The 26,433-nt window shown below is 43.3% G+C and overlaps 2 protein-coding genes across 2 annotated transcripts; both read left to right on the top strand.

The window, feature by feature from the left end:
• The first annotated feature begins 877 nt into the window (after positions 1-877).
• On the top strand, positions 878-5,146 carry LOC143290327 (uncharacterized). Its single transcript, XM_076599679.1, has one exon. It carries the CDS (start codon positions 878-880, stop codon positions 5,144-5,146), a length of 4,269 nt encoding a protein of 1,422 aa, XP_076455794.1.
• Positions 5,147-6,853: 1,707 nt separating this feature from the next.
• On the top strand, positions 6,854-17,939 carry LOC143290565 (uncharacterized). The gene is made up of 3 exons (XM_076600129.1): positions 6,854-6,993; positions 15,173-15,300; positions 16,472-17,939. Exons 2-3 carry the CDS (start codon positions 15,192-15,194, stop codon positions 16,738-16,740), a joined length of 378 nt encoding a protein of 125 aa, XP_076456244.1. The 5' UTR covers positions 6,854-6,993; positions 15,173-15,191; the 3' UTR covers positions 16,741-17,939.
• Positions 17,940-26,433: the final 8,494 nt, after the last annotated feature.

Here is a 26,433-nt window from a genome sequence, read left to right as displayed (position 1 = left end):
AAACCATATTTAAGGGGAGTGAATGAGTCACTGTCCATAATGTAACGTAGTGCTATTGTGATTCCCCTTCCGCCCCGAGATGGTGGGCGGCGGCGGAATCCTACCAAAATCGTGGATAATTCACTAGAACTTAGCCGCAGATTCTAGGTTTTTGTCAAGGGAACTCCATTCTTCCTGTGTGGAGACTCAACTTCATCCCCCGCTGTTTGAGTGGCCGTCTTCCGCCTGGGGAGCTCGAGCGTCGCTGGTGGACGTGTTTCCCCAAGCGCAACACCAGAGTCCACCTTCCAGAACTACGAACTGTGTGGTGCCAGTTTCTATTCCCCCCCCCACACACACACCTAAGCTATTACTGGGAAAAAGACAAACTGTCACAGAAGAGGGTGACGAAGGGAAAATTGTGGGTGTTCCTCATGTGGAAGAGGAAAACGAACAGACTTCTTTTCTTTGTGGTGTCTAATTAAGTATTGTATCGTGTCTGTGATTTTTTGTTAAAGTATTTGGAGTAAATGTTTTGTATCTGTTTATTCCAGGCTTTTGTTTGGATAAAGGTGAGAGAGCGTGAGAGAGCTGGCCATAACTTTAGTTTGAAAAGTTGCACGCGACAATTGGCGAGCCTGCCAGGATCCTTTCTTGGATAGTAGTATCTGAATTCATTTTTGTCACTGGCCACTCTCCTCGTTCACTACTCACTCCCATCTCCCAATCTTAATTACATTATCGTAATGAATTGACAGGTAGCTGTAGGTGTTTGGAGTGGACTTGGATCTGTAAGTTACCAGTTAGTTTACATTTGTACATTACTTCATTCTTTTGTGTATGATACTGGTCATTCATTGATTGCATGGAACTTCGTTCTGGCTGCAAGCTTAGCGTCATGGCTGAAAGGAGGCAGGATCGTATTTCACGGTGGCGCAGTTTCGCTGCCGAGTTAGAGGTTCCCAGGGAGCAAGTTGCTGAGTTTGTTGCTAGTCAAATGATTAAGGAGGATGAGGCTGCAGAGAAAAGGGAGTTAGAGGAAAGAGCTCATCAGAGACAGCTGGAATGGGAAGAAGAGCAGCGGCGGAAACAGTTTGAATGGGAGGAGGAACAACACCAACAACAGCGTGAAGAGCATTCCCTCCGGCTTGAGGTTCTGCAGAGGGAGAAGAAAGGGAAGAATTATGGCAACAGTATGGTTATGGATCAGGTAGAGGGAGAGTCTGACACTGACGACGACCGTGGATTTCGCCCCAGCCTTCCAAAGTTCGATGACAGTAAGGGTGACATTTCGTCTTGGTTGAAGAGGTTTGAGCGTGTCGCTACTCTGTACGGATGGAAGAAGAGCACCTGGGCGACTCGAGTTTCTACTCGTCTCACTGGTAAGGCCGAGGATGTCTACAACAACCTGAGCGACGCTGACGCGGGTGACTACGATAAGCTGAAGGAGCAACTTTTAGCTCGTTACCAATTGAATGCAGAGACGTATCGTCGTCGTTTCAGGAACTGTAAAAGAAAAGACAATGAAACTTTTGTGCAGTTTAGTGCCAGGTTGCAGGACAACTTAAAGCAGTGGCATGAGCAATCTAAGGTCCCTGATCTGAATCAATTGATTCTCCTTGAGCAGTTCTTACAATCTTTGCAGGCTGACATGGCCGCCTACGTGATGGAGAAGCAGCCACAGTCTCTGGAAGAAGCTGTCGCATCAGCTGAAGTTTACTTCATGGCTCATAGGGGTGGGAGGAAGTTTCTTCAGCCGGTAGGTCTTAGTGGTAACGCTTCAGCGGGGCAGGATAAGTCCAAGGTGGGTGGAACTAAGAGCGAGTCTGGGAATTCCTCTGTTAAGACTTGTTTCATCTGTCAGTCACCTAAGCACTTGGCTAGAGACTGTCCCAGGAAAGGGAAATCGGCGGGCGCAGTACAGCATCAAGGGACAGAGGTCAGGCAATCAGTTCAGGTGCCTACTCTCTGCACGCCATGTAGAGAGCAGGAATACGATCCACACTGTCTGGTCGTGGTCGAAGGCAAGGCAGTACCAGGACTGCGTGATACAGGGTCTCATGTCTGTGTCGTGAAGAAGTCTCTCATATCTGATTGTCATCTTACCGGCAGGCAACTTGAGGTTTCAATGGCCGAGAAAGACATCAAGCGGCACTATCCTATTGCTGTGGTTAGGATAGAGAGTCCGTTTTTCACAGGTCAGGTTGAAGCTGTAGTTATGGAGACTCCAGTGGTTGATTTCATAGTTGGGAATCATGCTCGGTTGGAAGATCGAAAAGTTCTGCCAGTGTATGGTACACCCAAGGAAATCTCTGTAGTCACTCGTGCTCAGGCAGCAGAGAAGAAGCAACCTTCTACTTTGCTGGTGGCATCTCCAGGTCTCGAGACCGTGACGCCAGAACAGTTGAAGGAACTACAGAAAGGTGATCCCGGATTGAAGTCTTTGCGGGAGGCAGCCGATCGTAGAGACGTTAGGGTTTCTGGTCGTACAGGCGAGGTGTCCTTCAGGTGGAGGAAGGGTATTCTGTACCGTGAGTACCGTCAGGCGAAGACTGAGTACAGTCAAGTTGTGGTCCCCGCACAGCTTAGACAGGGAGTAATGAAACTGGCTCATGAACCACCTATGGGGGGTCATCAAGGAGGAAAGAAGACTCTGGACAGGATTTGGAAACAGTTTTTCTGGCCTGGCATGTGTGCAGACGTTCGCCGATTTGTTTCGTCCTGTGACCAATGCCAGAAAGTCTCTCCAAAACCTCAGAGAGTACCTCTAGGGAAGATGCCTCTGATCGACACTCCTTTTGAGCGGGTAGCAGTTGACCTTGTTGGGCCGATTACTCCTGCGTCAGGGTCAGGGAACCGCTATATCTTGGTGGTTGTGGATTACGCCACCCGGTACCCCGAGGCCGTTCCTCTTAAGACCGTTGAAGCTACCACGGTTGCTGAAGCACTGTGGGAGGTCTGGACTCGAGTTGGTGTGCCATCTGAGATTCTAACTGATCGCGGAACCCAGTTCATGAGCGATGTAATGAAGCAGATGGAGAGATTGTTGTCCATCCGTGGGTTGGCAACAACTCCTTACCATGCTCAAGGAAATGGGCTAGTAGAGCGGTACAACGGCGTTCTGAAGACTGCGTTGCGGAAGCTTACTCAGGAGAAACCAAAGCAATGGGATCGGTATATCCCTGCACTGCTCTTTGCTTACCGGGAAGCGACTCAGGAGAGTTTGGGGTTCTCACCATTTGAGCTCCTGTACGGAAGAACAGTACGAGGGCCTTTGTCTGTCTTGCGCCAGCTGTGGACAGATGAACACACTTCTGAAGAAGTTCGCACTACTGCAGAGTACGTAGTAGACTTGAGGAACCGTATCGAGGAAACCTGTGAGTTGGCACGCAGGAATTTGGCTACAGCTTCTCGGAGACATGCTGAGGTTTTTAACAGGAAGTCTCAGAATCGTGTGTTCTCCCCTGGTGACAAGGTACTGCTGCTTTTGCCCCAGAGACATAACAAATTACAGCTGTGCTGGCAGGGTCCCTTTCAGGTATTGGAGAGGAAGGGAGAAGCTGACTATAAGATTCGCATGGGAGGACAGGACAAATTGTACCATGCGAATCTGCTGAAGAGGTATGTGGAAAGACAGGCGGACTCTGCTTCTTGTGAAGTTCCGATGGTGGCTGTTGCTGTCATAGAGGAGACTGAACCAACTTCTGTCGCTGACAGGGAGTTGCCTGTGCCCAGTCTGGTGGCTGAGGAAACAATAGCTGACTTGAACTTTGGACCAGGTCTGAATGACAAACAGAAAGAGGAAGTTTTGACAATTGCTCGTCGGCATGAGAAGGTCATCACGGATGTACCGTTGAAGACGAACTTGGCAGAGTTTGACATGACCGTAGAGACAGCAAAGCCGGTGCGAGTAAAACAGTACCCTTTGCCCCATGCCAAAGTGGAGATCGTCAAGCAAGAGGTAGAGACCATGAAGACGCTTGGAGTGATAGAGCCTGCTGCATCTCCCTATAATGCCTCGGTAGTTCTCGTACGCAAGAAAGACGGAAAGATCCGGTTCTGCGTTGACTATCGACGTTTGAATAACGTCACCGTCTTTGATGCGGAACCTCTACCTGACGTAGAGCATCTTTTCTCTTCTCTAGGTAAAGCCCGGTACTTCAGCAAGTGGGACCTCAGCAAAGGTTACTGGCAAATTCCGGTCAGAGAAGACATCCGGCCTATGACCGCTTTCACTACCCCCAGTGGACAGTTCCAGTTCACTGTGATGCCCTTCGGCTTGAAGAATGCAGCAGCAGTTTTCTCAAGGATGATGAGAGCTTTGCTGGATCCCATAGGCATGAAAGATGTACATAACTTCATGGACGACATCATGATTGCGTCCGAAACATGGGAAGAACATCTCTCTGCTATAGAGGCAGTTTTCCAGCGATTGGAGGAAGCAAATTTGTCAGTCCGTCCAAAGAAGTGCTACATTGGGTTCGAGGAACTGAGTTTTCTGGGACATGTTGTACGGCACGGTCAAATCCTGCCGGAAACGGACAAGGTGGAGAAAGTTATGAAAGCACCAGTTCCTGAGACTAAGACGCAAGTGCGAGCCTTCTTGGGCCTGGTAGGCTACTACCGTAAGTTTATCCCTAATTTCTCTGCCATAGCACTTCCCCTGACGGACCTCACCAGGAAAGGTGCTCCCAACAACGTCGTTTGGACTCCAGAGTGCGATCGGGCCTTCAAAACTTTGAAGGGTCGTCTGGTTTCTAGGCCAGTGTTGCAACTGCCAGATCTGTCCTGCCAGTTCGTCTTACGAACTGACGCCTCAGACCGTGGTCTGGGGGCGGTGCTCCTACAGGAGAAGGAAGGTGTACTACACCCTGTCGCGTTTGCCAGCAGGAAATTGTCTGGAACTGAAAGTCACTACTCTACGATTGAGAAGGAGTGCTTAGCAGTAGTGTGGGCTACAGACAAATTCCAGCAGTTTTTATATGGTCAGCAGTTTGTGCTTGAGACTGATCATCAACCTCTGCAGTACTTGCAGACAGCAAAAGTTGCGAACCAAAGGCTGCTGAGGTGGAGTTTGCTCTTACAGTCTTACTCCTTCACAGTTCGAGTGATCCCTGGCAGACTGAATGTTGGTGCCGACTATTTGAGTCGGGCATCTGTGGAATAATTGTTTCCCCTTTGTAGCCGTGCAGACGGATGTCTGTGCTCAATCAGGGGGGTGTTGTCACGGACAAGGAGGGTTGTGCGTGCGTGTGTGTGAACGCTGCCACTTTTGGTTGACCCCTCTCCTTGTAGCTCTTCCGCGTGCTCCATGTAGCCAAGGAAGTGTATGGAATGCACGTGTTGCACTAGAAAACATGACGTGCATATTTCTAATTTGTGAGTTATAGAAAGTTTTCTCCTTTTGGAAAACCAGCACCATTAGTCAGTGGAGCAGGACACTCGGCCAGGTCAAGTGTAGGGTCCAATGGAAAGAGACGCTCAGCCGGTATTTTGGCCGGAGATCAGAAACCGTTGAGGTATTCATTCATTTATCTTAGTCGTTGCATTGATAAAATGATCTTACAGTTTGTAGTATTGGTTGTACAGCCGTCCGAAAATATACGTACCTGTATTATTAGTCGCTTTTGCTCTTCATGTGTTACCTGAATTTTTTATGGTCTGACGGTACATGTTCTTAATCTCTCATTTTCGTCGTAGAGTTATTTCCTAGTCTGGAACGTTACCAGTTTGCTTGAAACTGACACGTGGTTTTTTGCTTGAGTGTTTATTCTCTAATTCGGTATTACTTTCACCGTATTAGTTTCAAATTACCTCATGTATTCTGTTTAATGTGCTAGAATTACTATTTCTCCCAGTTCTGAATGTGGAAACAGTGAAGTAAAGTCTAGCCTACATTTGTTTGTGAGATTATTTTCCGTGGATTTGTAAACTACTTCGGGAATTAATATTTCGTAGAAAGACTGGAAGACCGTTCAGTTTGTTCAGATTGCTTTGCCAGTAAACCATATTTAAGGGGAGTGAATGAGTCACTGTCCATAATGTAACGTAGTGCTATTGTGATTCCCCTTCCGCCCCGAGATGGTGGGCGGCGGCGGAATCCTACCAAAATCGTGGATAATTCACTAGAACTTAGCCGCAGATTCTAGGTTTTTGTCAAGGGAACTCCATTCTTCCTGTGTGGAGACTCAACTTCATCCCCCGCTGTTTGAGTGGCCGTCTTCCGCCTGGGGAGCTCGAGCGTCGCTGGTGGACGTGTTTCCCCAAGCGCAACACCAGAGTCCACCTTCCAGAACTACGAACTGTGTGGTGCCAGTTTCTATTCCCCCCCCCCCCCACACCTAAGCTATTACTGGAAAAAGACAAACTGTCACAGAAGAGGGTGACGAAGGGAAAATTGTGGGTGTTCCTCATGTGGAAGAGGAAAACGAACAGACTTCTTTTCTTTGTGGTGTCTAATTAAGTATTGTATCGTGTCTGTGATTTTTTGTTAAAGTATTTGGAGTAAATGTTTTGTATCTGTTTATTCCAGGCTTTTGTTTGGATAAAGGTGAGAGAGCGTGAGAGAGCTGGCCATAACTTTAGTTTGAAAAGTTGCACGCGACAATATATATATATATATATATATATATATATATATATATATATATATATATATATAACACATTTAATGTGTGCATTTATGAAGTTTACACTGAATATTTTTGTGGTGATGGAACATGTTTTGTGAATCCAGAAATACTGGTTTTGAGGGGGGTAAAAAATCGAAGTAGCGAGGCCGGGTTTGCCGTGGCATGTTTTTCCAAGATGCACATTAAATATTTCAAGGGGATGTGGAGGCATATGAGTCATGCCTATTTGTTGGAAACCGGAACTTGAAGCTACTGCGAAATCTGGAAAATTCCCACTTCCCGTTTCTTTTTGTGTCAGTCGCTCCCTCGATTGTCTTAGCTCATTCAGTCTGGTGAGCTACGTGGCAGCTGTGTCAGTCGAACTTTAGCAAAGTCGAGCGATGTGAGTACTATGTATTATATGTTATGCCTTGTTTTTCTCTTTTAATTGCTACTGTTCCATATATTATCCTTTTCGTTTGATGGTGAGTTGTGGTTACCTTTCTTGTAATGTATGTAACGTCCTATTCTTGCGTCCTGACTTCCTGGTGGGAACTGTTTAAGAACGTTTGGAAAATTTTGCACCGTGCACGGTGGTGTTTTGCTACGGAGGTATAATGAGAAATTTTATGTTACGTGTCACCGACCTTTCTAATCAAGAATTAGACATAAAAGAACGCAAAATGACCCATAACATGAACCCGAACCGCCATTTGTCGTCTCAAGCCGCCGTGTTTTTCGTTTACCTGTTCATGGTTTGCGGGGCCACGAAAACCGAGAGAGCAAGATGGCGGCACGTTACTGAGTTACACAACCCTCAAAATAGAGTCGAAAACATCTGAAAATGGGTTTAAACATGTAGGCTACTGCATGTAATGGTAATGATTTATGGTTTCATCTGTGCACGAAAATCGCCTGTAGAATAGGTCTACAAATTTAGACTGAACGCGGCTAAAATGTGTGTGTGTGTGTGTGTGTGTGTGTGTGTGTGTGTGTGTGTGTTGTGTGTGTGTGTGTGTGGGGTGGGGGTGGGGGTGGTGGGTGTGGGTGTGGGTTACAGTAAGAATTTGAAAACAGCAATTTCATAAAATCCTTGAAAGTTTCAGTTGTTTCATGGAACCACTTCACAGTCTGACTGCCACATGTAAGTCCACAGAGAGACAGAAAATTATAATTTTCATTTTGATTTTAAGTTAATCAACTACATTTTATTTTCAATTAAAGTCATTCAGCTAATCAGCACATTTCTGTTGTTGTGGACTTTGTACTTACCTTGCCAAGGTGAAGTTTTACCCCTCATTAGCATGATTGAAATAACCTCCAAACTGCCATCCAGATGTCTATATGATTCTTGCCCACATGATCTCATAGTTATAGGCCACACAATAGGCCACACATCGTTACTGTAGTCTTTGTGTTCAAGGTCTGAGGAAGTCTCGTGAGTTGCTGTAATTTAAATGCACATGCATTGTTATACTTAGTTTCTTCTTTGTCTCACACACACACACACACACACACACACACACATACACACACACACACATACACACACACACACACACTCACTCACACACACACACACACACACACACACACACACACACACACTGACACGTACACACACTGACACACACATAAGAATGAGATAAACTCCAGTGCAGATGTGTTTTATACTCTCTCTCTCTCTCTCTCTCTCTCTCTCTCTCTCTCTATATATATATATATATATATATATATATATATAATTACGCATACATCTATATGTGTGCTGGCGAATCAGTGACTACTGGTTACGGAGATTCTTGATTTGCAGGGATTCCATGTAAATTGATAATTTATTGTCTTCAGGTCGGACTGCTGAAGGGGACAGATTTAAGCTCTCTCTCTCTCTCTCTCTCTCTCTCTCTCTCTCTCTCTCTCTCTCTCTCTCTCTCTCTCTCTCTCTCTCTCTCTCTCTCTCGTAATATGTCCGTGAATAATTATGTCAGTCTCCCGTTCTCAACTTATGAATTGGCAGCTTACGATTATTTCTTCTGAGTTCCAATGTGACATTGGGAGGCAATAATATATTGGCAAAATGTCTGTCAGTGTATTCTTCGAAAGTTATATGGGTCTTTATGTAGTTATTGGCGGCTTTAGTCAGTGCAATTACGACAGTTTTCTATCTGTCTTTATGCCTCTTGAGTCATGTTTTTTTTTAAGCAATGTAGCAAATACGGATGCGGAAGAGAAACTATTTCATCTATGATGCTTGATTTTGAATAAACGTGTTTTTGTTTGCAAGTTCGCTTGCCCGTGAATGACAACGTGAAATAGAAAAAAAAACATTCAAAGAACTGATAAAAAAAAAAAAAGACGTATGTGTGTTGGCAAACTTGCTTACAAAACTGAACTAGCGAAGTCGACAGTAATAGAACACTCAAACACCTGTGCGCTCTCAACATCATGTGTTTGCTCCTTTTCAGAATGTAATCTCCAAAACGAGGAACGAACAAACCGCAGTTCATCGTTAAATCAGCCAGCAGCTATTTTTCTTGGTAAATTACGTAACTAGTTTTCTTGTCAGTGCTTGGCGTCAGCGGAAAATCTGCTGGTTTCGGTTTCGGTTTCGGTTTGCACAGGTTGTCTCATGATGTGTCGACAATATTTGCCCAAAATATTATTTCGATGCCAAAATATTATTTCTATGACGGCAAGGTGAAAATCAATTAGATGATGTCGTCAGCGTTCTCACGGCGCATAAACCTGTTGCACCCATTAAACTAAGAATCAATAATAAAATATTTACACTTTTTTCTGAGTAAGTTAGTTAAAAAAGAAGAATGAACGTCGTTAATGTGTGTGTGTGTGTGTGTGTGTGTGTGTGTGTGTGTGTGTGCTGTCCATGTGAGAGGACAATATATTGGCCTCTCAGTTGCTGCAGAAAATTAATGTCTGTTTCCGACTGTGCCGAACTGAGTGGAAGGGCTAGGTTATCTCCCTTCGACCACTTGACTTATACCTCTGAGCTATCAGGGACCCAAGTTGAATAATGTCTTGGAATGTTTAGAACTAATTAATGAGGGGTTGTAAGCGTCCTTTGTTAATTTTCCCGCCATTAGAAGTGTAGGAATATCTTTCTTTATTCTTGTATACCAACCTGACTTGGCCTAGTTGGTAAGAATTTTTCATTTGTTTGCTTTTGGTAAGAGTTTCAGAAAATTTTATGTTCATTATTTTGTGTATAATAGTATTGTTGGGACTGAATCTGAGGGTACTACAGTGTGTTGAGGAAGGTTGAAAATAGTACCTTGGGCATCTTCTTTGAGCTCTGGGTCACTTTGGCTCCAACCACTGGAGAGACATCACAGAGCAAGCAGGTGCTTTGTGGAAGGGGAGAGACTGGGTGACTTAGGTTCACCGGCAGAATGTGTGTGTGAGGCTGACAGGCAGCGGGCATGAGCTCATGTGGGAACATCTTAGTTCTGAGGTGTGTGTTGGTATTTTTGTGTGTGTTTGTTTATTGCTGTTGTTTTAAGGACTTATTATGGGGTTGTGTTCACAGGGCCCCATAAATTGAATACTATTTTTGTTATTTAGGAAAACATATAGCCACCATCCCCTTGCTAATCAAGAAACATCTTGATTATGGTTTTAATTTTATGTGTTGATATGATTGTCTGTGGAAGAACTTCACAGAATTCCATGATTTTATCTGTGGAAAAATTCCACTGATTGCTTGCTCATTTACTGCAATTTCCTTCAAACTGCAAGTAATTTCTTTTTTTTATGCATTCTGTATACAGTGTGTTTTGATGATAAATGTGTTATTTTGTGTAATCATTATTAACTTGCCATGGTCATGTGGACATGGCAGATACTGTTTTGCTTCACTGATATTATTTCACCATGATCGTGTGGACATGGTAGATGTTGTTTCTTGTTTTTCTGTTGTTTTACCATGACCATGCGGACATGGTAGATGTTGTTTCTTGTTTTTCTGTTGTTTTACCATGACCATGCGGACATGGTAATATTTGTTTTATCACCATTAATTTGCCATGATTATGTGGACATGGTAGATGTTGTTCTTGGTTTTATAATGTTTTGCCATGATCATGTGGACATGGTAATAATTTCCTTTGTTTAACTACCATTAATTTGCTATGACCGTGTTGACATAGTAGTAACCATTTTGTTTCATTGTTATTGATTTTGCTTGTTTTGTTTCCTTTTTTAAAGTTTTTTTTCGAGTTTTTTGTTTTGTTTTTGTTTTTGTTTTTTTGTTACAGTTTTGCTATGAAATTGAACAAACAAACAAACAACAAAAAACAACAACCAAAAACAAACAAACAAACAAAAACAAACAAAAAAAAAAAAAAGAAAAGAAAAAAAAGAGGAGAATTGGACGTGAGTGTGGTACGATTTTGCATGGGTGCATGACACACAACCCATCAACACCTCGTCCCCCTACATTCAGTTTAACGTGTGACTGTAGACGGGGAAAAAATCCATGTACAAAGGGGCAAGAACCTAATACAATACAAACTGCAAACGTGATTAAATCAAAATTAATGTCCAGCTTGACTTCAAAGCAATTTAAACTTTCAGAAAATTTTCAACAACAATGTGAATTTATCAGCAGCATCTTCAAACTTTTTTCCCCGGAAAGCATGGTAAAAAAGGTTTTCAGTCAGGCATCGCATTCAGAGAGTATAATTTTATGTGTATTTGAAAGTTGTCATCCACAACGAAGACAATAGGGCTGTGCTCGCCGAGCTCATCCCATCCAGCTCACTGGCTTCACACATCTGACAGGCAGCAAAGTCCTTGCATGCTCTCATTTCTTTTGTCAATATAATTTGTGTTGGGATGTGATTGTTGGTTGACGTGAAAGTTGTGTAAGTGCTTTATGACGGAGTGGAGTACTGTATGCATTGGTGTTTGTTTTGTGCAATTCTGCACACCGGAACTTCGAGTTGTCTGGACATGTTTTCTGTTCAACCTGGCAAGTATTCTTCCGGCTTGTTGGTCAGAGCACGCCATTCCTTCACCATCCCCTTTTGCACGTGCAGCCCGCTCCACGTGTTCCTGAAGCTGACCTCTACCACAGGCCCTTGCTTGATGCTCATTCTCCCCGAGTGTCTTACACACGGGACCAGCTTCTGTCCGTGCCTCCTGCAGCACTTGACCCTGTTGCAGCATGTATTGTCGCCCCTGCATGTTATACACAATACCTACATGGGAGATGAACAACGCAACATTTGACATTAATTACCTGGATTTAAAGAAACCTGAAGGCCCTGCTCTCCCTGCTTTTGTTCAGTCTCACATTCAAGAAAATTACCCAAATCACCTCAGTTAAAGTATATACAGATGGTTCGGTACTTGAAAACAATCAGGCAGGGGCAGCAGTTATAATTCCGTCATTAAAAGTAGAGAAGTACTATCACATATGTAAAGATTTTTTCTGTATTCACAGCAGAACTTACGGCCATATTAATGGGATTAAATCACTTACTAGATCTTCCCATTACCATATTTCAAGTGATATTTTGTGTTGATTCTAAATCTGTATTACAAGCAATAAAATCTTTTAATCTGAAGACAAGAGGAGAACTCGTAGCATTCTTCTTCTGCATTCACTCGTATGCACACGAGTGGGCTTTTACGTGTATGACCGTTTTTATCCCGCCATGTAGGCAGCCATACTCCGTTTTCGGGGGTGTGCATGCTGGGTATGTTCTTGTTTCCATAACCCACCGAACGCTGACATGGATTACAGGATCTTTAACGTGCGTATTTGATCTTCTGCTTGCATATACACACGAAGGGGGTTCAGGCACTAGCAGGTCTGCACATATGTTGACCTGGGAGACCGTAAAAATCTCCACCCTTTACCCACCAGGCGCCGTCACCGTGATTCGAACCCGGGACCCTCAGATTGACAGTCCAACGCTTTAACCACTCGGCTATTGCGCCCGTCAGAACTCGTAGCAGAAATTCGTCATATAATTCACGTTTTGACCATCCGCGGTTCTAAGATGAACTTTTGTTGGATCCCTTCTCACGAAGGGATTGTGGGAAATGAGCGAGTGGATCGCTGTGCGAAAAAAGGCGCAATGAACATCAACAATGCCATCGAAATTCGTATTCCATATTCATTACAAGAAGGCTATTCTCTACTGGAGAAAACTTGCTGGAACTATGTCAGTAAACTAAAACAGGAGTCTGACCCTGACAGAGAAAATACTGACTCGTGCAAAATTGATCGCATGTTTTCTTTTAAAACAAGAGGACATCACAGTAGCAGAAGGCTCACCAGTCTGGTATACAGACTACGACTCGATGCCATAAAAACAAAATTTACTTCTAATGTGATTTGCATTTGCGGCAATAAAATACTCCCGTGCATATCATCCATGAATGTGAACAGTTTACCTATGTCATTCACAAAATCTGTAGTTCCATCTGCTTCCATTAGAAATGTCTTATATGATAATCAACATGTGTTTGAAATAGTTCAGAGTTTAATTTTTTTTATTTGGGGGGGGGGGGGGGGGGGGAGGGGGGTGGAGGAAACTCAATCATACGTCTGACTGTGATGTTATTTCTGTTGCTTGGAAGATTAAAAAATTCACAATTCACAGTCTTCTAAATAAAATAAAATAAATTAAAAACAAAACAAAAAAACATGCAGGGTCGACAATACGTGCCGCAACAGACCCTTCTGTCGTCGACGCCATCAGAAGTGTGGGTGTAGGTCGCCACCTTTCCAGTGTTTGCAGTCACCGCGCAGGACGTCGCAAGCAGTGGAAGACAGCTGTTGTGTGTGGTGCTGGGCGTGTGACTTCTGCTGACCATACTGTTAAATGTATTAACTCCAACAACCTCAGTCGTGTGCCTCTGTCATGCTTTCCCTCCCACCATTCAGCTCATATTTCTCCATGAGGTCTGTTTAACGGCCATGCCTCGGACCAACAACCAGGACTCCACCACCCGAACACAGCCAGGACACAGCGCGGACCACGGACATCGCCGGCGGCCAGAACACAGCAAGGACCCTCCTCGAACAAGACCACAGGACCAACGCCTTGACCACGTCACACCTCCATGGAAAAATCCACAGCCACGAACAACTTCAAGGGCGTCACGCCGATAGGTCGTTAACTCTTTCCATACGGACGGCGAAAGAGACGACGTTAACAGCGTTTCACCCCAATTACCATCATCAAAATATTGCAAGCAGAAGGCTCTTATACTGAAGACGTGAATGTTGACAAAGAATACCACAATTCTGACGACGGAAGCTAAAGGTTGGGTCATTGAGACACCCACTGGACATCCGAGGGGTCTGTGTAGAGGAGAAGAGAGGACTGGCCGTACTGAGTGAGTTAAACTCAACTCTACCTTAATGGCCAGTCGTTTGGTCTTCACCTCAAACGCTCTGCAGTCAACGAACAGACCTCTGCCAAGCGTGAGAGAAGGAGCGCTGAGAGGCAATGGCGTGCCACTAGTTTGACTAACTTGAAAATTTGGCGATTCACGAATCTTTACTTCCGGTTGATCCAATAGAAACTGGCTATTGAATTTCCACATCTTTCCGAGGTGGTGTAAAACCCGAACTTGGCAACTATTTGGCCAAACAAGATGTGAATAAAAGCCCATTGTTGAGTAAATGTTGTATTAAAAAAAAATCCATAGCAGTTCACCTAGCCTTCAGTCTTGGCAATGTAAACACCCTTCAAATACCAATGTAGCCTATATCACACACACACACACACACACACACACACACACACACACACACACACAGAGGAGTATAAAATGGCACAGAGGATATAAACTGGCACTGGCCAAACTATACTACGGTATAATGTAGCCTGGGCTAGTTTATAGGGAGGAGGGTGAGGGGGGGATGAGGGGGGACATGTTCTGGCCCAGGCCAGATTACACTAAGGCATGTTCTGGACTAGGTCACTTTACATGGGGTCTTACTCCAGGGGCCGTATTCAAGACAAAATTAATTTTACCTTTAGGCAAATTATCTTTAACATGGTTGGGACCCGCAGGTACAGTTTACCTTGAAGGATAAGTTATCTTCCTATTCAAGACACACACTGTTGCTCAGACAGCTAACCCATGGTCTTTAAAAAAAAAAAAAAAAAAAAAAAAAAATCACAACAATTCCATGCTCTCAGTTTCACTTCTCATCCCACCACAGCTCCGAACAGTGTTGAAAGAGTTCGCAAAACACGTGGTATCCGTAAAGCACGCCTGTTTTCCCTTAAAAACAACAACAACAACAAAAGCTGCAAAAGGCTCCGCCATATTTACCTCTGCTTCGTGGGCAGTCACCTTTTGCAGGTGGTAAGGGTAAATTGCCTTTGGGTTTGTAAACACATGGGTAGACTCTTGTGTTCATGAATACTGGATATTGCTCACCCTCGGGCAGTTCGCCTTGCCTCAGGCAGATTACCCACAGGTACACATTTACCCTCAGGCACGATGTTCTCTTGAATACGGCCCCAGGTGGACAGGTTATCACCTAGCTTGTTACAAGTGCATGCAAGTATGCCTGACGCTTCAATGTTCTGCTCCAGATCTAGTTCCTGGACCAACATGCAGGTAGTCTATCACTACACGAGCGCGGAAAGTGTGGACAGAATCATCAGGTCTGGTCGGATTCGGGAGAGCCCTCTGAGTGACAAGGACGCTTTCTATGGGGCAGGTGTGTGTGTGTGCATGTGTGTAAGTGTGCGTGTGTGTGTGCGTGCGTGTGTGTGCGTGTGCGCGTGTGTGTGTGCGCGCGCGTGTGTGTGTGCGCGCGGCGCTGTACTTTTCTTCTTCTCTGCTTTTCGATTCTACCTGTGTGCCCTCCTTCATTCTTAAGCATTGTATTGTATTCTATCGTATCGCAGCGCATCGTATTGCATCGCATCGCATCGCATCGTATCGTAGCGTATCGCATCGTATCGTATCGTATCGCATCGCATCGTATCGTATCGTATCGTATCGTAGCGTATCGCATTGTATCGTATCGTATCATTTCGTATCAAATCGTTTCGTGCGTATCATATTGAATCGCATCGCATCATATCTTGTCAAAAGGTATGGTATCGCATCGAATCGCATCACATGGTATCGTATTGTATCGTATAATGCCTGAAAACGGAGTATGGCTGCCTACATGGCGGGATAAAAACGGTCATACACGTTAAAGCCCATTCGTGTACATACGAGTGAACATGAGAGTTACAGCCCACGAACGAAGAGGAAGAAGAAGTATCGTATCGTATCATATCGTATAGGTGTCATATTGTATCTTATTGTGTTGTATTCTATCGTATCGTATCGAATGGAATGGAATCGTATCGTATCGTATCGTATCATATCGTATATTATTGTGTTGTATTCTATCATATCGTATCGTATCGAATGGAATCGAATCGTATCGTATCGTATCGTATCGTATCGTATCATATAGGTATCATATCGTATCTTATTGTGTTGTATTCTGTCGTATCTTATCGTATCGAATCTTATCGTATCGTATCGTATCGGATCGGATCGGATCTCATCGTGCTGTATCGTACTACTTTTTGTCGCAACAGATTTCTTGGCGTGAGATTCGGGCTGCGCTCAAAGAGGAGAGTGCGTCACCAAAGTGCAGCGCTACGCCCCCCACCCTCCACTCGCTTCCTAGGCGGACGCGCTACTACTTTCTCTATATATGTGTTAGACTTTTTTTCTTTCTTTTTTTTTTTTTTTTTTTTTACAAAGGGGATTCGAGCTAACAGTGTGTGTGTGTGTGTGTGTGTGTGTGTGTGTGTGTGTGTGTGTGTGTGTGTGTGTGTGTATGTGTGCGCGCGCATGTGTGTGTCTGTGTGTATTCCATAAAGGCGTCTACCTGACCACCATGAGCCCCGAAGTGGGCCGCATGCGCATCGCCCACAACAACTGGGGCCGCTTCGGGTCGGAGATGGAGGACATGGGCAAGGTGGACCGTGCCATCCAGCTGTGGATCCCCCAGAGGAACCTGGTGCAGGCCCAGTCCAAAGGCCGCGACATCTGGGTGCACAGAGGGGACGTGGTGCTCAGCAACTACCGCTACTCCGTTCTCAATCTGGATGGGGGGCAGGAGGGTGGCTCTTGGTGCTCCATCCTGTAGCCGTCGTCAGGCTACGATGATGGCTCTATGGTGCTCCATCCTGTAGCTGCCATCTTACCTGGGTACGATGATTTCTCTATGGTGCTCCATCCTGAAGCTGTCCTCTTATCTGGGTACGATGATTTCTCTATGGTTGTCCATCCTGTAGCTGTTATCTTACCTGGGTACGATGATTGTAGTGATTACTTACAGGCGTTGGGAAAGAACTGATGACGTGATGGTGATCAATGATGGAGATGACGGTAATGGTGATGATGATGGTGGTAGTGGTGGTGGTGGTCATTGCCTGAGGCATTCATAGCTGGTTTGTTTTAAGTTCTGGGATGTGTTTTCCTTGTGTTCGCTACACAGTTTATTTTATTTTATTTTATTTTATTTTTTTAACACGTCTGGAGTATTCACTCAGTTGTCCCAATTTTTGTATTCATTTCTTTTCTGTTGTCTTGGTTTTTAGTTTTTGGTTGTTGTTGTTATCATTGTTGTTTTCACTACGTAACGTGCTGGCTATAAATGAAATAGAAGTCACATCACCAGACTGCACGTTTGGAAATTACAGTGTGAGCTTTTGGAGTTAGCTGCTTAACATCCTCCGTTTAACACATGTCCTCATGTTATCAGTGTACTTTCCCTTCACCATGTTTGAAAGAAGTTTGAGGACAATGTTACAGGCCTTGTATTTTTTCTACCCTTCCATTTTAAAAAAAATTTCATTCTATTTTTTTTGTTTCTCCCCGTGTTTCGAATTTGACCTTTTCGCAAAGACAATCATGGGAGCAGATCAAATCAATGCTTGATTTACAAGTTGTAGAGTCGGATTTTCGTACATCTATTTTCTCCCCCCCCTCCCCCCCCCTAAATTGTTCCTTTACGTCCCTTCTTTCCTTGTCTTGCGACAAAAATGACGCAATAAAAAAAATGACGCGATCAAAACTCGCGCAATCTAAAGTCCAATCAAAAATCACGCAGTCGTGCTGAGGAAGACATACATGGAGCCAGATCTTCCCTGTCTTTTATTTTTCTGGGTGTTGGTTTCTTTGTGTCAGTTGAACATCCAACTACTCATATAACCTAGTGTCAGATTCAGCGCAGTTTGTTTCATGAAAAAAATTGCTTGCTATGTATTTGCATTTATTTGGCTTTCCTTGTAAACCAACATAAGTCGCTAGAAACAAAACAGTGTGAATAAATATAGAATTCATTATCAGTGTGTGTGTGTGTGTGTGTGTGTGTGTGTGTGTGTGCGCTCTCAGCTCTTTCAAGTCTGGCCTTAAAACCCACCTCTTCCCAAAATAGCCTCCCTTCCCTGCCTCTTCCTTGTCTTCAGTTTCTCCAGTTTTAGAGTTATGCGTGCGTGAGAATGACTGGTGCGAAAGCGCTTAAATTTGTCTATGCACAAGATTCAGCGCTATATAAATACCATTATTATTATCATTATTATTACCAATGACAGAATGGTTAAGACGCTCAGCTGCCAATATAGAGAGTCCGTGAGGGTGTGGGTTCAAATCCCGCTCTCGGCCTTTCTTACAGAGCGTCCAGTCATTAGGATGAGATGATAAACCGAGGTCCTGTGTGCAGCACACACTTGGCGCACCGAGAAAGAACCCATGACAACGAGAGTGTTGTCCTCTGGCAAAATTCTGTCGAAGAAGTCCACTCTGATAGGTACACAAATATATGAGCATGCATTCAAGGCCTGACTAAGCGCCGTTAACTTAAGCTGCTGGTCAGGCATCTGCCCAGTAGATGTGTAGCGTATATGAATTTGTCCGAAGGCAGTGACACCTCCTTCAGAGTCTGAAACTGAAACTTAAACACTGATTCGTTTAAATCACTTGCCTCATAACATCAAAGTCTGCTCTTGTCACGATTTCTGATCCAAGGGAAGCAACTACTACATGACTTACTGTAAATGTCAGACTAACGAGTTGTTTCCCGATGATGCGTAAGGAGAGGCAGTGCACAGAAGGTCACGATTTCTGATCCAAGGGAAGCAAGCTATACATGACTCACTGATTCATCAAATAAACGTCAGACGAACAACGATCGATGGGGCAGTTGCACAGATCAATCCGTCACACAAGATCAAGATTTCTAGTCCAAGGGAAGCATCTACTACATGACTCAGATTCAAGTAAACGTCATACTAACAACGAGTTGTTTCCCATCGATGTGTGTTTCTTTCAGGAAACCCCGTGGGGGCACATACAATGTTAGATATTTCATGTAACGGATACGAACATGAACAGCATTTGATATTGTATTCATAAATATTTAGAATAGAATAGAATAGAATATGTCTTTACCAAGTGTACCGGGGTCACAAGGAATACAGTATTGGGGGAGATAGTACATAACAAGGTTTGAAAATAAATCGAAAAATTATACACAAACACAGATTGATTAAAATGGGAACGGGGGGCTCCCGCGGCCCGGGGCGGTGAATAGCCCAGGGGCTTACTGCGGTTTGTGTCTGTTTTTAGGGGGGGGGGGCCCCGGGATTTGGTGGGAAACTTGGTGGTTAAGGGAAAAAGTCTCCAAAGGTTACCGTGCTTCCCTTTATTTCCCTTAAGGGCCACCCTTTTTTGCAAACCACCACTAAGCACAGCCCCCCTCCACCAACCAACCACCAGGAACAATTTTAAACAGGTTAGTTGGGTTTTCTTAAGGGGGGGTCCTTGACCTTAGGGTTTGTTACGGTGGCCTTCCTTACTGGTTTAAAAAAGTTTGGGGATCTTTCTAAAGCGGAAAAGTGTTGTAGGTGTGGGGGGAAGCAGGTTTGATGGGGCACCCCCCCCCCCAAAAAACCCCGGAGGGGGGAGACCCGTTTTGTTTTAGGGGATTTTCGAGGATTTGGGAAAAAAGGGGGAATGTGAGGGAAGGAAATGAAAGGGGAGTAAACAAGGGGTGAAAAGTTTGGGGAGGTTTGAGGGGAGGATGGGAAAGTAGGAGGAAAAGGGAAGGGGGATGGGGTTTTTGAAAGGGGGCCCGGTGGGAAAGGGGGGAGGAGAAAAAAGTGGACGGAGTGAGAGAGAGGGGGGGGGGGGGGGGAGGGACGGCTTTTTGTGAGAAGGGGGAAGGATGGTTTGGGGGAAAAAAAGTGAAAATAAAAAAATTTTGGAAAAAGAAGACTGAAACAAAAACACAAAAAGAGAAAAAAAAAAAAAAAAAAAAAGGGGGAAAAATAAACATTTTGAAGAGAAGGAATTTTAATGGGAGGGGTGATAATTTTTTAAAAGGGGAGAGGGGAAGGGAAGGGCAAGGTAAAAGAAAATTTTTGGGGGGAAGTGGAGGGGGGAGGGGGTGGGGGGGGGAGGGGGGGGGATGGGGGGGAAAGAAGGGGGAAAAAAAAAAAAAAAAAAAAAAAAAAAAAAAAAAAGGGGGAGGGGAAAAAGGGGGGAAGAGAGAGAGAGAGAGAGAGAGAGAGAAAAGCAACGAAATAAGGCGTATAGATAATTATGTAATGTACGTAAATCTTATAAAAGTTGGGACTGCTTCTGTTGACTTCAGGAGAATACAAATAATTATCTGTATTGTGGTGTGTGTGTTTTTTTTTATGCCAGTCTTGAATAAACAGCGTTTGCACATTTCTTCTGTCAGTGCTGCTGTGTGTACATATCAAATGATCGGTATAAGGACAGGTCCGAAGCTTTCTTTCTTTTTGAGGAAGTGTCTGGGTTTGTTCCAACATACCTTTTATTTAAACCTATGTGCCAGCTGAACTGGTAGCATAAGCAACATTGAGTTGAGGTTGTGTCCCATGTACATGAAGTAGAGTTACCGATCTTTGTTATTTATTTATCTCTATTCTGTTTTCTGTTTTACTTCAAAGATGAATATGGCATTCTCGTTACAATAGACTTGAGTTTGTTGTGAGGAAAAAACTATCAAGGGGAATAAACGTGAGGCATTCTTGATTGAAAAAAAAAGACAACAGTAGTTGTTTCCCTTGGAATTTAGAGACGGTTGTGGGCTTTGTGTGTGTGTGTGTGTGTGTGTGTGTGTGTGTGTGTGTGTGTGTGTGTGTGTGTCCGTGCGTGCATGCGTGCGTGCGTGTGTATGTTAGTGTGTGACTTTGTGTGTGTGTGTGTGTGTGTGCGTCCGTGCGTACATGCATGTGTTTGTTTGTGTGTGTGTGTGTGTGTGTGTGTGTGTGTTAATTCAAGTCAATATTTTATTTTCGTGATGGTAAAATGAATAAGCAACAGTTGCCTTTTTACATTAAGCCGTTAGCACATATATATTTAATGAAAAGGGGAGAAATACGATAATTAGAAAAAAAAGTCCTGCAGAAAGAATATGATCAAGAACAGACACACGCGCACGCACACGCACACACACACACAGGTTGACAGATGGATGAGAGAGGGGGGGGGGGGGGGGAGAGAAATATGTTATCTGTATCGACAACTGGATGACTAAAGCCACATTTTTGTTATCATCAAATCTACGAACGACAGTTGTAATCAATACTAAAATGATTACTACCATCACCAATATCACTTCTACAACAGCTATTGCCACCATCATGATGGAATGAAATGAATAAAATTCATGCATGCACACAAAATAGAAGAAAATTAAAGAAATGCAAACAAGTAAACAAAACAAAGTGAATGAAAAGAAAACAGGACAGAATAAGAAGACCAAAACCAGTTCAAGGAGAAACAATAAAAACGGATCCAATAAGCTAGACATATTAATGCCCTCACTCTTACTGCCAACGGTCGCTTCTATATCCGAGTCATTAAAAAAATTTATGGTTGGAAGGATTGAGGATATGTATGGAGATTTGACTTGAAAGTAGGTAGAGAACTACTCGTTTGTATGTGAACAGGGAGTGAATTCCATATGGATGCACCTGAAAATGCCAAACTTGTTTTGAACATATCAATGCGGGTGCGTGGTAAAATGTACTTGTTCGAGCTGTATCGGCATGAGGCTCGGGTAAGCGAATGAAGATATTATGGTGCAAAGTTATTGTGCACTATGTACACAAGTAACACTTTGTTGAATACTAACTGTTTTTGCAATGGAAGGATATTTAATTTGGCTTGTTTTTCAAAAGTTGACAATGAAGGATCTGGTAAAATTATTGTGGCTGCTCTCTTGTGTAGGGAATTTAGCTTTTTAAGATGGACATATGCAGCACAGCTCCAGACTACAGCTGCGTAATTAATGTGAGAAAGACAGTGAGCGTGGAAGAACATTTTGCGAGCATCACTGTCTATGTAATGCTTGAGCTGATTAAGCAAAAAAAAAAAAAAAAAAAAAAAAAAAAAAAAAGACTGCGTGCCAACCTTTTGCAGACAGAGTTAATATGTGATTGCCATTTCAGTTCATAATCTGTTATGACTCCCAAGACACGGTGCTCGTGGACTCGTTCAATGGAGTTGTCATCGACATTAAAGGTGATGACAGCGGATTTTTTTTTAAATGCCTTTGTCTTGGTCCAAATATCATACTCTTTGTTTTTTGGGGGGATAAAGCGTCATAGAGTTGGACTTGCACCATTTAGAAACATCATTTATGCCCATCTGAAGAGAATATTGAACAGAAGCAACGGTGGCAGCATTGGAATGAAGGGAAGTGTCATCTGCAAAAAGATCACACGAGACTCTTGGGTCTGATATAGCTAAAGGAAGGTCACTGATGGATATGCAGAATAAAAGTGGTCCAAGAACGGATCCTTGAGGAACCCCACTTTGAACTGCTTCGATGGAAGAAAAGTTACCACTGGTAAACACATGTTGTGTTCTGTCTGTAAAGAATGATTCGAAGAAAGACAGCGTGATGGGGTCTCTGAGATGCAACGACGGTTTTTAAAGTAATATTTTGTGGTCAACAAGATCAAAAGCTTTCTTTAAGTCAAGAAAAACAGCACCTACAATTTCACTGCGGTTGATGCCGGACAACCATGAACCACACAAACGGACTGATGCTGTTTGACATCAGTGACGATGTCGGAAGCCCGACTGCAAAGGATGGAAGAGTTTGTGAGTTTCAAGATATTGCAAAGGCTGTTTGTGAACATGTCTTTCGAGTGGTTTTGATAAAACGGACAGAAATGAAATGGGTCTAAAGTTGTTCAAATCTGGCGTGTCTTTTGACTTCTGTAATGGGATAACTTTTGCTGTCTTAAGAGCATGAGGAATGACACTCTGTTCGATGCACACGTTGTATATGATTGTAATGAGAACAACAATGTAATGTAGTGCGAGTTTCAATAGAGAGGCACTAATTCCATCATGTCCAATAGATTTTTTATTTCTTAGACTGGAAATGAGCGCGCCAACTTCGTGGACTGCAAGAAGAGGCATTTCAAAGGAATCCTCTTGCTGAAGTCTGCCGTTACAGAATGTTAAAAGACAGGAAGGCAGATTATAATTTTTCACGGATACTGTTTGTTAGATTTTGTTGACTCCGCCATGTTTAAGAAAAGAGTATTGAATGTATCAGGCGACCAGCTGTAGTGTTTCAGAGATTTAACACGAGACTTCGTTAACTGCTTGCCATAATGATGAAGTGTCTTTATTAGTATTAATTATAACATTTTGTTGAAGTATGCTTGTTTGGAAGCACGAATGAGATATTTTACTTTGTTTCTTTTTTTTTTTTATATATATATATAGTCTAATTTCTTTTTTCCCCCTCTCATTTTGTTTTTGCTTTTTAACATCCTCTGGAAGATGTTATAAATTTTCTTACTCTTGTTGAGAGATAGATAGATAGATAGATAGAGAGAGAGAGAGAGGGGAGAGAGAGAGAAGGAGAGAGAGAGAGGGGCAAGCAGACAGACAGACACAGCTAAGAGAGACAGAGAGACAAGACAGTGGTGAGATAAAGGATAAGAAAGAGAAAAAAAGGGGGGAGGAGGGGGAGGAGAGGGAGAGAGGGAAAAAGGGGGAAAGAGGAGGAGGGGAGAAAGAGGGGGGGTTGTAAAAAAAAAAGGGGAAGGGGTAGGGTAGGGAGGGGGGGGGGGGAGGGAAGGGGAGGGGGAAGGGGAAGAGAAAAGGGAGGGAGGGGAAAGGGGTTTTGGGGGGGGGGGCGGGGAGGGGGGGAGGGGAGGGGGGCGGGGGGGGGGAAAGGATTTAAAGGGAGGGAAGAAACCCCCTTTCCCCCTTTTTTTTTCCCCCCCCAAAAAATGCCCCCCCCCCCCAAAAACCTAAAAAAAAAATTTAAAAAAAAAAAAAAAAAAAAAAAAAAAAGTTTAAGCCCGAAAAAGGGGAGTTTTTTTTTTTTTTTTTTTTTTTTTTTTTCAGTTTTGTGAGGGGGCCCCCCCTTCACGGGGGAACGTGTGAAAGGGTTTTGGTTTTTTTAAAAAAGAAGAGGGTTTTTTGGGGGTTTAAAAAACAAGAAACCCCATAATTGAGATTTTATTTTTTTTTTATTATTTTTTTGGTTTTTTTAAGTTTTTGGTTTTATAATTTTAAACATTAATTAAAAGATCAATCAATATTTTTTAAAAAGAAAAGATAATAACAATTTTCAAAAAAAAAATGGGATTCCCCCTTTAAATCACCCTTAAAAAGACCTCAAAAAAAATGGGGGAAAAAAGGGTGACGGAAGAAAAAGAAAAAATTGAAAAATTTAAAAATATGTGAGGGTAATAAGGCATAAAAGTGAGTCTCTTAAAAGGGTTTGGGAATAAACAGTTTTGGTTTGGTGTAAGGGCGGGAAAGAAAAAGGGAAACCCCCCGGCTTTTTCGTTTTAGTTAGGTTAGTTTTTTACGGGGGGCAGTTGGGGGGCAGAACCCGGGGGACCCATGGTTTTGGGAGAAAAGGGGAAAAAAAATGGGGAAAAGAGGGAAAGGGAAAAAGGGGGAAAAAAGATGGAGGCCAAAAGGGGGGGGGAAAAAAAAGGGGGGAATGACAGGGGGAAAAAGGGGGAACCAAGGGGGAAAACAATGGGGGAAAAGGGGGAAAAATTGGAGAGAAACCTGGGGAAAAGTGGGGAAAAAAAGGGGGAAAAAAGGGGGAAAAGATGGGGGAAAAACAAAGGGGGAAAAAAAGGGGGAAAAGAATGGAGGAGTGATAGGGGGAGGGGTTTAAATGGGGAAAAAACCCCAAAACCCAAAACCCCCCACCCCCAAAAAAAAAAAAACCCAAAAAAAATATAAAAAAAAAAAAAAAAAAAAACGAGAAGACCCCAAAGAAAAAAAAAAAAAATAAAAAAAAAGCCAAGAAATAAAAAAAAAGGGGGGAAAAAAAGGTGGGAAAGGAGAGGGAGGAGACGAGGGAAGGGAAAAAGAGGGCGGATCGAAAGAAGGGTAGGCGTGGGGACAGGGAGAATTAAAAGAAAAAAATTAAAGCCAAAGAGGGAAAAGGACGGAGGAGGTTTTTGGAAAAGACCCTAAAAAAGAATGAAAAAGGGAAGGGAGAAAAAGCAGCGAAGCAGAAGGAGGGAGGTTGGAAAGAAGTAAAAGAAGGGAGAAAAAAAAAAGGGGGGGGAAAAAAAAAAAAAAGGAAAAAAAAAGCACAAAAAATAAAAAGGGAAAATTTAAAAACGGAAAAAAAAAAAAAAAAAAGAGCGAAAAGGCAGGGGAGGGGAAAAAAAAAAAGGAAAAAGCCCTAAAAAAAAAGATTAAATAAAAGGGGAAAAATCAAGAAACAAAGAAAATTTTTAAAAAATACCAACACGAAATATGCTGAAAGGGGGAAGGACAGGGGGACGGGAGAGGATGGTTTTTAAAAAGGAAAGCGTGGAGGGGGGCCCCCCCCCCCAAAAAGGTCCAGGGGTGGTTTTTTCACCCCACACAACCCACACACCCCACATATACACACACACACCCCCCAACACACACACACACACAACACACACGCCGCAAAAGCACCCCACATCCCGAAACCCACACACCAAAAATTACCACACATACAAAACCACCCCAAAAGAAACCCCGCACACATACACACCCCCAAAACCCCAACACAGCGCGCGCGTACACCCCACACCCCACAAGTTCGTCGGCCCGAAAATTCTTTTAAACCGGCGGGCAGCCCCATGGTAGAAAGGGGGCCACGTTTTTGTGCCGCCAAGAGGCCACAAACCAGAGGGGACGTGTTCTCCCTAAAAATTTGGATGTCAGTCGCTGGCATGATCCAGCAGTGATTTCCCGATTCACTTACTAACGAAAATAATTACTAAGTTCCAAAGTTATCAGGGAAAGGCCTGATCAAATGTCAACATGCACGTATAATTGTCAGTCGTGTTTGTCGACAATGACCCTCACAACACACATGTACTTTTAATGCAAAAGGCGTATACTGTCTAGTACAATTAGTTCAGTACAGTACAGTTCAGTTACTCAAGGAGGCGTCACTGCGTTCGGACAAATCCGTACACGCTACACCCAACGCACTTAGGCTTTGAGAAGAAAAAAAAAGGAAAAAAAAAGAGAAGAAAAAAAGAAAAAGAAAACAAAAGCATCAAGAAATAAAATGGATACATCATTAAACTAACGAATAGAAACAAAAAAATGATAATACATTCAGCAGCGTAACCCAACGCGCTTAGGCCTGGAGGGGGAAAAAATGAAGGAAAAGCCCCCCAAACAAACAAACAAGCCATAAATAAATAAATGGGTGCATCATTAAATCAATGAATACAAAGAAAATGATAATACAATCACAAACCACGAATATACGCTGTGTTTAAACAGCCTGTATACTTGTTCTCGTACATCGTGGGATCTG

This window comes from Babylonia areolata, chromosome 15 (genome assembly GCF_041734735.1).
Source record: "Babylonia areolata isolate BAREFJ2019XMU chromosome 15, ASM4173473v1, whole genome shotgun sequence".
NCBI classification, from domain to species: domain Eukaryota; kingdom Metazoa; phylum Mollusca; class Gastropoda; order Neogastropoda; family Buccinidae; genus Babylonia; species Babylonia areolata.
The sequence above is the reverse complement of the archived record's forward strand: the minus strand, read 5'-3'. Positions and strand labels throughout refer to the sequence as shown.

Bases quoted from the DNA above. Each gene is read 5' to 3' on its own strand.
- LOC143290327 (XM_076599679.1), top strand. From the start codon at position 878: ATGGCTGAAAGGAGGCAGGATCGTATTTCACGGTGGCGCAGTTTCGCT.
- LOC143290565 (XM_076600129.1), top strand. From the start codon at position 15,192: ATGCAGGTAGTCTATCACTACACGAGCGCGGAAAGTGTGGACAGAATC. The intron at 15,301-16,471 runs GTGTGTGTGTGT...TATTCCATAAAG, and splicing joins GGACGCTTTCTATGGGGCAG to GCGTCTACCTGACCACCATG.